The 11124-nt window shown below is 48.2% G+C and overlaps 1 protein-coding gene across 2 annotated transcripts; it reads left to right on the forward strand.

The window, feature by feature from the left end:
- Positions 1 to 3422: 3422 nt before the first annotated feature.
- On the forward strand, positions 3423 to 8209 carry Polr3d (RNA polymerase III subunit D). 2 transcript variants are annotated; one of them, XM_052191010.1, is made up of 9 exons: positions 3423 to 3571; positions 3790 to 3959; positions 4550 to 4593; positions 5531 to 5682; positions 5810 to 5934; positions 6195 to 6363; positions 6709 to 6974; positions 7144 to 7296; positions 7430 to 8209. In XM_052191010.1, the coding sequence occupies exons 2-9, from the start codon at positions 3795 to 3797 to the stop codon at positions 7550 to 7552; spliced, it is 1197 nt and encodes a 398-aa protein (XP_052046970.1). In that variant the 5' UTR covers positions 3423 to 3571; positions 3790 to 3794; the 3' UTR covers positions 7553 to 8209. The 2 variants fall into 2 exon arrangements, with proteins under 2 accessions (XP_052046970.1, XP_052046971.1); XM_052191011.1 differs by lacking the exon at positions 3423 to 3571 and adding an exon at positions 3589 to 3622.
- The last annotated feature ends 2915 nt before the right edge of the window (positions 8210 to 11124 follow it).

An 11124-nucleotide genomic window follows, 5' to 3' on the forward strand; every position in this document is an offset into this window, starting at 1 on the left:
GGTACGTAAGCCAAACAAACCATTTCCTCTCCAAGTTGCTTTTGATCCTGGGGTTCCACCGTATACTATAATCTCGGTATTCAGGATGTAGAGTCAACAGCATCAAAAGTTCAAGGTCACAAACTGGGGCTACTTAGCAAGTTAGAGAGTAGCTTGGAAACAAAAAGACCCTATATAAACAAGCGTTATGTTAACTAGCTCATTTAAGTCTTCTTTCCGGAAATCCCATAAACAACACAAGAGAATTGATGGTACCTTTTGATCAGTTATTTCCCCCATCCTCACTTGTCCCACCCCATCTGTCTTCGTTAGGGTTACTATTGCTGTAAGGGTTTATTCAGCTAGTGCTTCCACATCACAGCTTCCCATCAAAGGAAGTCAAGACAGGGCAGGAACCTGGAGGCAGGAGCTGATCCAGAAGCCATGGAGGGGTGCTGCTTACCAGCTTGCTCCTCATGATTTGCTCAGCATATCTTTTAGAGACCAGGACCACCAGCCTAGGGATGGTACCACCCACAACAGGCAGCTCCCCATCCCCCATCACTAATTAAGGAAATGCCTCAGAGGCTTGCCTACAGCCTGATCTTATAGAGGTGTTTTTCTCAACTGAGGTGTTCTCTTCTCCAATGACTCCATCTTTTGTCACGTTGACATTAAAACTAGCCAGGACACTGGCCCACTATTCCTTTCCCCAGCTAGATGCCCTTCTATTATTTGTGTGTGTGTGGTTCAGTGAGCTTCACTGGGGCTGTTTAAAGCAACACCAACACCTTACCGATGGCTACACCACTGAAGAACCGTGTTTCCTTTCCTCCCATCAACTTTTAACCACCTGGAAAGTCCTGAGAGAGGAGTGGGGATCTATCAGGCCCTTCCTCTATTGTTATCCTTACATTTTTTAGTAGTCACACATCTTGGCACAGTATTTTTTATTTGTTTTTCTGAGACAGGGTTTCTTTGTATAGCCCTGGCTGCCCTGGAACTCTCTGTAGACCAGGCTGGCCTTGAATTCACAGAGATCCACCCGCCTCCGCCTCTCAAGTGGTGGGTTTAAAGGTGTGCACCGCCACCACCCTGAGGGCTGGGATTAAAGGAATGCACCACCACCGGACGGCAGTGCCACCACTGACAAGATAACACAGTACTTTGGAGAAAAGGATTTAAATGTTCATATTCTGCGTACATAAGTGGTTTTTGCCTGCATGTGTGCATATGCACTCTGGGCTTGCCCGGTGCCCTTGGAGGCCGAAAGAGGGCACCAAATCCCCTGGCACTGGAAGTATAGAGAGCAGGGAACAAGGGCAGCAAGTCTTTTAACCACCGGGGCTTCCCCAGGCCTCTAGCCTAAGTACTTCTTGGAAAAAATTTAGTAGCGTTGATGATGAACCCCAAAATACTCATCAAAAATAGTCTAGCCACTGTGGAAGCCAGTTTGCTGTTCTTGTTTCCAAGATTAATCATACAATCATACAAATCAACAGGTGCACTCATTCCAGAGACGTGAAAATTTGTATTGACACAAAAAGTTGCATATTTATCCACAGCAACTTTATTCACAATAGACACAAACTAAACAATCCAGACGTCTTTCAAAGGATGACTAATCCAGATGTCTTTCCATGGATATGCAGTAGGAAAAGGAACAAGCTAATGATATGCATTACTTGGATAATAGCCACAAAATTATGGAGATAAAAAAGTAGTCACAAAAACTGGGTACAAGGGTACATTCCCTTAATTCTAGTACTGCCGAGGCAGAGAGAGGCAGATACTGTCTTGTTTGAAGTCAAGTCTTACCTCTACAGGGAGTTTCAGGTCAGCAGAGGTACATAACAAGACCCTGTCTCTTCAATAACAATGCAAGTCACACACTGTACAATTCCATCTCTAGAATACTTTCTAAATAACATTTTAGAAATGGAGAACAGATTAGCGGGGGAGGAGAGGGGGCAGGAAGAGAAGGCTGGCAGTAAGGGAGGCTGTATCTGAAAGGGCAGCTATAGGGATTCCTGTAGTGCTGAAATGTCTTGTCCCATGAACACAAAAATGTCAATATTCTGGTTTTGATATAAGTGCTAGATTTTACTACTGGGGAAAACGAAGTAAACAGAATTTGGGCTCTGCTGAATCACCATCACCACCACCTCCGTCTCACTCTGTAGTCCAAAGCTGCTGTAAACTCACGGAGACTGGCCTGCTTTTGCCTCCCAAGTGCTGGGTTTACAGGCATGCACCAACATGCCTGGCTCTCCACATCTCTTTTTTCCCTTTCTTTTAAAATAGCTGTATATGTATAACATCAAAATGAAGTTTACCTTTAATATGTACATTTTCTGAAATTCTTCCCTAGGGATGTAATGTAAAAGAAAAAAAAAACCTAGTGTATCAAATGTACACTAGTTATTTCTAATGATATATCCATTCAAATGAGGTGTCCAATTAAGGAAATAAATTACAATGTATATGCATATATGTACATATATATCCACCCATTGATCTTTTGCCTCCAACAAAGGATACAGTATTGTGTGGCACCATATTACAGTACATCACAAATATTTTAATGCTAGCAGTCTGGAATTTTAGCAGAAATAGGTTCCTTCCCTAGAACCACATAACCTTTTTATTTGTATTGGGGGTCGCTGTGGTGTAACATTAAGTGACCGTTTTTTCCCCTAGATTAAATTGCAACCATTCATTACAATAAAAAAAAAAAATTCAGCTGGGATTGGTGGTGCACATCTGTAATCCCTGCACTGAGCGGGGTGAAGAGACAGGAGTGCTGCAAGTTCCAGACTAAAGTGGTCTACTTAAGCTCCAGACTAGATAGGGTTACAGAGCAGGGTTGTCTTAAAACACACACACACACACCCTCCTTCCACTTGAAAAGCAAACTTCAGTTCCAGACTCTTCCCAGATTTGACTAAGCAGTCATGAGCCCAGGTAGGTGAGAAGAGCTCTTGGCTGCTCTGTCCAAACCGCGTTAAGGGTGACACCCCAGGACCCCAGGGACCCGCAAGGGAAGGAGCTCGCGAGTAAAGGGCGGGGCCCGAAGGTACAGTGACCACGCCAAGGTCAACGCAGGGAGGCTGCAGCCAGCCTCTGCCTCCTCCTGAGGGCTAAGTTCCCTATATCCCGGAGCCTCATCCCCACTGCTCCCAGAGGCTGCATAGTGTGGACTCCACATACAGCAGGTAGGCGACCTTGGAGCCCCCCACCGCCACCCCTGACCCTGAGGACGGCACCTTTACTCCCTGCCGGGGCCGAAACACGCCCCCACGAGTCACACCCCGGCACAGCTCACAATCCACCCCTATATCTTTTTTCGCCCTCTCAACCCAGCTTTTCCCGACTCCGGGAAGAACCGGGAAGAGAAGGCGGAGGGCAGCGAGGCACCGTCGGATAAATACTATGGTCCGGTCACGCCCCCTTGATGTCACTTCCGCCCCAGGGTAAGATGGCAGCGCCGGGTCCTTGCCACGCTGACTTCCGCCTTGCCGGGAGACCGGCGGCCTGTGGTTGGTGTCGTCGGAGGTGAGGTCGTGACACTCGGCGCAGAGTCTCAACGCAGGTGCGTCATGCAGACCCGGGGAGAGGGCATGTGACGAGTCCAAAGCTAGAGGTGGGGCGCTCCGGGAAGTCTAGCCACGTGGGACGGGGAGGAGCTGAGGTGCAGCAAGAGCCACGCACGGACGGGGTGGGGGGGGGCGGGAGGCCACGTGGGTGGGGTTCCGCCCAGGGTCCTCGCGTCCAGCCCTTGGAGTCACTTTGTTGTCTACTTTCCTCCAGGAACCATGTCGGAAGGAAACGCCGCGGGCGAGCCCAGCAATTCTGGAGGGCCGCGACCCCTTCTCTCTGGGGGTCGGGGGCTGATTGGTCGGCGGCCCGCACCCCCGCTTACACCGGGTCGCCTTCCCTCCATCCGTTCCCGGGACCTCACCCTTGGTGGAGTCAAGAAGGTACCTGCGAGCGTGTTTGTGCAAAAACCCAACTACCCTGAGTTCCTGGCTGTAGGGAGCTGATCAGTTCATTCATATACGGCCTTCTGTCCCTGTTGGGATGTCAGCCTCTGGGGAGAGACCTTCAAGCCAAGGTGCTGGTACAAGACACTGACATGGTTCATAGGCAATTAAAAGGCAGAAAACCTAGTTAATTCAAGACATTCAGAAGTGCTTATTATGTTTTGGGCACCTTTCAAAATCCCATGAAAGTCAGGCAAAATCGCTTTACTTGCAATTTTGAGTGTTCATAACTCTTGTGGATTAGTATTGAAACTAATAATCTAGTATGTGATGAATCTTAGGCATGCAGGTAACTGCTCTTTGTCCTCTCCTATTATGTACGCAACAGATGTAAAGAGTAGCTCTGAAGAGAAAGAGCAGAATAAGCACATGATAAAGCTATTTAGCTTTGCCTTGGGTCCTATGGGTAAGAGCATACCTGTGCCATCCGTTTGTGAGCGCTGGCAGATCTGCCTCTCTTAAGCCTTCCCAGAACCGTTGGCCGGTTGAGCACTTTGAAAAATACAGTACTGTCTTTTACTTTTCAGAAAACCTTCACCCCAAATATCATCAGTCGGAAGATCAAAGAAGAGTAAGTATCTAGGACTAATGAACACTACTCACTGTTTTGCTCTGAATTTGGGGAAGTAATTAGGTGTGTGGCCTGGGAATTTTAACTTACGCCATTAGCTTAGTCACCAGTGGTTCTCATCTTTCAATTCCTGGCTATATAGAGGCATGTTTCTTTTTTGAGACAGTGTCTCTCTACATGGACTTTCATAGCCTGGAACTCATCTGCTTGCCTCTCAGATCTGTGTCCTGAGCGCTGAGATCTCAATCTCTGTGCACCACTGTGCATGGCTCTAGGACACTTTGTATTAGAGGGGCTTTCTTTCTTTTTCTTTTTTCTTTCTTTTTTTTTTTTTTCTGTAATAAATAGCCAAGATAATCAACTTACAGAGCGTGACATTTTATTTTGGACATCAGAGTTTTGGAGATTTTAGTCTGTGGTTCTTTTGCGCTTGGGTCTGTGGTATGGCAGTAAACACAGTCAGAATACCCGAGAGGAGAAAGAAATCGAGGAGAGGAAAAAGGCTTGAGTTTCTATTCTCCTTCAGGAGCCGGACAATCATCCAGTCGGTTCCATCTCTTAGAGTTTCAGTCACTTTCTAATTCTGCTGAGGTGGGGCTACGCTCTCCATAGTTTCCCTTAAGTTCCTCTGCTTTCCAGCCTTTCTACTTTCAGGCAGTAAAAAAAACAACAACAAACAAAACAAAAAGCCCACATTTTGACAAGAAGGTAAAGTAAAAGGAAATGAAAGGCCCTGCCTCATGGAAGATGTAAAAGATGCAGCAAAGGGTTGGTTTCCGATTCCCATGGTGTCCATACTGGGTCATAAACTCAGCCGATTCTCATGGTGTACTCACTGGGTCACAAACTGCCCGGCTGGCTGAAACGGGTGGGTGGGTGGGTGGGTGAGGAGGCTGCGTTTCCTGAGGCAGACCCTTTTGTCTGTTCTCATTCCCAGGCCAAAAGAAGAAGTAACTATGAAGAAGGAAAAGCGTGAACGGGACAGAGACCGCCAGCGTGAGGGTCACGGACGGGGACGTGGTCGCCCAGAAGTGATCCAGTCCCATTCCATTTTTGAGCAGGGTCCCGCAGAAATGATGAAGAAAAAAGGTACCAGGAAGGGGATCTGGTCTGGATTGCAGCTCACACTGCCTGAGCTGCTCCATCCCAAGTTTGGTTTTCCTTGCCGTGGTAGTCTTCCTCGTTTAGCCCTAGTGAACAGCATGATTTCCTGCAGGGAACTGGGATAAGACAGTGGATATGTCAGACATGGGACCTTCTCATATCATCAACATCAAGAAAGAGAAGAGGGAAACGGATGAGGAAACCAAGCAGATCCTGCGCATGCTGGAGAAGGATGATGTAGGTACCAGGAGCCTGGGAGCAGGCGATAGAAGGCTTTTAGGGAGCCAGGCCAGGGACATCTTCAAGCTTTTGGTTACAGGAGCACTATGGTGGGGCTGGGGATGCAGCTCAGTGGAGAACATGTTTGCCTCTGTGTGTGAGACATGCACATACGCAAAGAAAAGAGAGAGACACAAGTCCTGAAACGGGCTGTGACATAGGCACACATGCTGACATTTACAGTGACAACCTCCCCTCCCCCCCCCACTCTTTGGCAGTTCATCGATGACCCAGGGCTAAAGAATGACACACGGAACATGCCAGTGCAGCTGCCCCTGGCACATTCAGGGTGGCTTTTTAAGGAGGAGAGCGAAGAGCCTGATGTTAAACCTCTTTCGGCTGGCCCCAAGGAAGAAGACATGGAGGTGGATGTGCCCGCTGTAAAAGGTACCTGTGTCAGCCGACTTCCCTTCTTCCCGGGCTCTCCCCGGAAGCCCTCACAGGACCTCCAACTGCTGCTCAGCAGTGTCTCCTTTCCCTTCCCACTCAAAAGTACAGGCACAGAATCAAGACATAAGTTCCCGCCTCAGACCGCATGTCTGTGTACCAGGACGCCTGGCCTCAGCTGTCCTGTTTTAGAGAAGTCACCCTTGAATTTCTCTCTTGTTCCTCTGTGTAACTTCTGGCTGTGCAACAATGAAGCCCATGGATATGGAGGGTTTGGGACAGAGAGCTGGCATCGTGGGTTTGGCTACTTACTTGGTGTCTTTTCCTTTTTCTCCCTTTGGGCAGTGAAAGAGGAGCCACGGGATGAGGAAGAGGAGGCCAAGGTGAAAGCCCCTCCAAGAGCAGCCAGGAAGACCCCTGGCCTCCCAAAGGACGTGTCTGTGGCAGAGCTGCTCAGGGAGTTGAGCCTCAGGAAGGATGAAGAGCTGCTGTTCCTTCAGCTGCCTGACACTCTTCCTGGGCAGCCGCCCACTCAGGACATCAAGCCCATCAAGACGGAGGTGCAGGGCGAGGACGGGCAGATGGTACTCATCAAGCAGGAAAACGACCGGGTATGCGTGCCCAGGAGCCGGTTCCGGGGAAACTCTAGGCTCATAGCTTCAGGGCAAAACCCGGATTGCTGCTGCTGCTGCTGTAGCCGCGGCAGTTCTCTCTGGGAGTCAGAAGAGAATCCATTCATGAAAGCCATTGCCTAGTAACTACCTGTGCTTCTCTCCACAGGAAGCCAGGCTGGCAGAGAATGCGTGTACCTTGGCTGACCTGACAGAGGGTCAAGTCGGCAAGCTGCTCATCCGCAAGTCAGGGAAGGTGCAGCTCCTCCTGGGCAAGGTGACTTTGGATGTGACCATGGGGACAACCTGTTCTTTCCTGCAGGTACGGCCACAGAGAGAGAGGCTTGGGGAAGTGTTAGACAGCCCATGCCGAGGCGGTAAGGAACCTCTGGGTCACTGCACTGAGGGCTGGATGTGGGTGTGTGGTTCTCACTGATGTCTCTGTTGGATGGCAGGAACTGGTGTCTGTGGGCCTTGGAGACAGCAGGACAGGGGAGATGACAGTCCTGGGACACGTGAAGCACAAACTTGTGTGCTCTCCTGATTTTGAATCTCTCTTGGATCACAAACAGCGGTGAAATGGACAGATGGAGGAGGATGGTGACTGTGCCCACGACCACACGTGTTCTCAAATACATGCAGCCTGAAGAGGCCTCCTTAGCCCACCCATGGCAGCCTTTGGCGGCTGTAGTCCTTCCCACTCCCCACCCCAGGGCCGTGCTGCCCCTCCCCCAGCGGCTGTGAACGGGACTTCACATAGCATGAGTGTGGAAGGCACATCCTCACCTCTGGGAACGTGACCCTGCTATTTATTTATTTATGTCTTAATCCTCAACTGACTGCATCGTCCCAGAGAAGGATGGGGCAGGCTTCTTTTGGGGGAGCCATGGGCTACAGGGATGGGAACGGAAGGGGCTTAAGTGGGTAGGGAAGAACAGGGATGGGATGGAACTGGAGACTTAAAACTCAGTCCCAGCTTACTGGTTTCTAGTTCTGTGTCCTTGAACTAAGTCTAACCTTTCTGAACCTCATATTCCTCCCCTGACAAACATGAGGATAATACCTACCTCACAGGGCTGGTGTGAGGATCAGATGGAATGTTGTAGGTGAGAACTCCTTGCACAAGACCAGATATACATTATATAAGGGTGTGTGTGTGTGTGTACACATACATACATATATACATATATACACGTGTACATACCCATAGGCGCTCAATAAATGTTTTTCTTTTCCTTTTTTTGAGTCTATTTCCAAACAGATGAACATTATACTCTGAAGAAGTGGCTCTGCTCACATCCCTACTTTTGTGACTTCATTGCTTTTTATTTTTTATTTTTTTAACTCTTTCAGTGCTGAGCCTGAGACCTGGAGCATGCTGAGCAAGTGCTCTACTACTGAGCCACAAACCGAGCGAGCTCTCATTCCTCCTCGCTCGCCCCCATTCCTACCCTGGGCTGATGGGACGAATGAAGGTTCATGTCGGCCCTTCTGTAGTGTCTATGCCTTGTCTTAGCCACCTGCTTCCTGTTGGAAGAAGTGAGAGGAGTGGTATGGCACCCTGCAGGGATCTTTAGGTCGTGTGGTAGGAGGACCCTGACTCTGCACCCTCTCCTGCTAAGAGTGGCTAGTAGATTAACTCCCATAAAGATAACGGTCAAGAGAAATATCTGGCCAGAATTCCCACTATACCTCATCTAATGGTGCTTAAAAGAACAAAGCAGCCTTGGTGAGATTGGGGTTGACACTTGATGGGTGTGCTCCTACTTTGAGGCTTGGTGTTTGAGCTGTTCTCTTCTGCCTTGTAGTGTCACCAGGTCTGCATGTCATGCCTGGTTCCCACTGCTGGGCTTACTGCTGCCTGTCCCGCTTCCTTCACTGGGCTCATTGTGGTGCCTGGGAGAACATCTGCTCTTTCTTCTTAGTCAGCAGGGCTGAGGCATTTTCAAGTTGGAGCAGAGACACACCCTAGCACGTAGCAGCTACACTGATGAAGCCCCACTCCGGACTGCCAGGTGGCTCTAGGACTGTTGGGGGCTTCTTGGAGTCTCTTCCCTTTCTCCTCTAGTCTATGGTTTATTGAGCACAACTGGGCTTTTCCTACAAGCCTCTCAAGCTACCCCACCATTGTCTTGGAACCGGAAACTCATACTCTGTCAGATAGTGGTATTCATCTATTTTATCAAGGAGAACAGAGAAGGGTTTCCTGGGAGTGTATGCCATGGAAATCCTACCTGGTGCAAGGCAGCTTTAATTAGCTCTGGGCTCCAGCCCTTTGTGCTTTTAAATAGCTGATGTACCGCCCTTGGTGTGTGTGTGTGTGTGTGTGAGAGAGAGAGAGAGAGAGAGAACACTGTTCTGATCCAGAACCTCCTGAGGTTTTTTTTTTTGTTTGTTTTGTTTTTTTTCTTTTTGGAGTAACCTAATGGTCTTGTGTCTAAAGATGTTTGATACTTTGCAATCCATAATTCTTTGGGATTTTAAAGTAATTTTTGTTGTCATTGGTGGTGGTTTTTGTTTGTTTGTTTGTTTGTTTAAGTGAGACAATATCTCTATGTAGCTCATTCTGGCCTCAAAGTTTCAACCCTGCCTTGGCCCCCTGAGTGCTTTAATTATAGGCACGCACCAACCATGGTCAGAAACCCTTGGGTTCTTTGATTCTTCCAAGAAGATGGTGTACCACCTTCTCTCTCCACCGTTTAAAATGCCTTTACAGTGAAACTTTCGACTCTGTTAGTTCTCACCACCTGTCTCTTGGTCCCAGATGCACAACTTAGAGAGCTCCTCAGTAGGAGGCTGGGAAAGTGAGACCAGTCTGCCTTCTTGGCTGAGCCTCTGAAGTGAAGCATCCATTTCTACCAACAAATATGTGCAAATAACGGGGGTGGGGGTGGGGATGGGGAGGCAGTTGATATAAGGGTGCAAATGAATGCAAATGTATTACTACCTGCATCTGTGTGTACATATATCATGTTAGAAACAGAACTAAAGACTTGTTCATTTCTTTGTGTAAAGTGGGATTGGCTTCAATTCCATGAGTAACCTCGGAGAGGGAAAAAAAAACAAAACACTTGTCCTCCCTCGGTTTATTAATTTTTTTTTTAAAAAGGTTACCGCCATAGCTCTTTTTGTATAGTGTTGCTTTTTTAATTAAAATGATCACTTTGCATGAGTTGGGGTTACATAGACGTGGAGGTCAGAAGACAGGTTTTAGGAGTCAGCCCTTAACTTTATGCCCTGTTGATACAGGATCTCTTGTTTCTGCTGCTTTGAATGTGGAGTTCAAGCTATCAAGTGCAGCAAGTACTTCTACCCACTGAACCAGTTTCCTAGTTTGCTTTTAATTTTTTTTTGGGGGGGGGGGTAGATTTGGGTTTTTTGAGACAGGGTTTCTCTGTATAGCCCTGGCTGTCCGGGAACTCACTCTGTAGACCAGGCTGGCCTCGAACTCAGAAATCCACCTGTCTCTGCCTCCCAGAGTGCTGGGATTACAGGCGTGTGCCACCACCGCCCGGCTTGCTTTTAATTTTTTTTAAAAAAAGAGTGTTTGAGTGATTTGCCTCTGTGTGTGTGTGTGTGTGTGTACTGAGTGCATTCCTGGTGTCTCTGGAGGTCAGAAGAGGGCATCAGATTTCCTGGAACTTAGGGATGGTTGCAGCTACCACGTGGATACTGGGAACCCAAACCAGGTCTGCTGCAAGAAAACGTGCTCTTAATGTGAGCCATCTCTCCAGTCCCTGCCCCTTCCCCTTTTGCTTTTAAATTAGAGTGAAAGTAAAGACTTTATTGAGTATCAGATAGATTCTAGTAAGAGACGTGTTGTCAGCAAGCTTTTATTAAGCCAATATATGTTGCTTATGCTTTATAAAACATAGAACCCTTCTGTGATTTCTACATCTTTTCCCAACCACACAGACTTTACTGCCCTGTCACAGTGGGCAGGCTGCACCCTCCCCCTACCCCATGTCTTTTCCCCAAGTCTAGACTCAACTTTGTCCAGATGTTTCTAGGTCTTGCTTCTGAAATCCTTTAGTTCTCTGAGACTCCCTGGCCACCCTACATAAATTAGCTAACGCGGGTGCAGTGTGCTCCGCTTGTTGCCAGACGCTCTAGCCAGGAGGTATGAGTTTGAGGCTAGCCTGTGCTACAC

The sequence above is a fragment of the Apodemus sylvaticus genome, chromosome 8 (genome assembly GCF_947179515.1).
Source record: "Apodemus sylvaticus chromosome 8, mApoSyl1.1, whole genome shotgun sequence".
Classification (NCBI taxonomy): Eukaryota; Metazoa; Chordata; class Mammalia; order Rodentia; family Muridae; genus Apodemus; species Apodemus sylvaticus.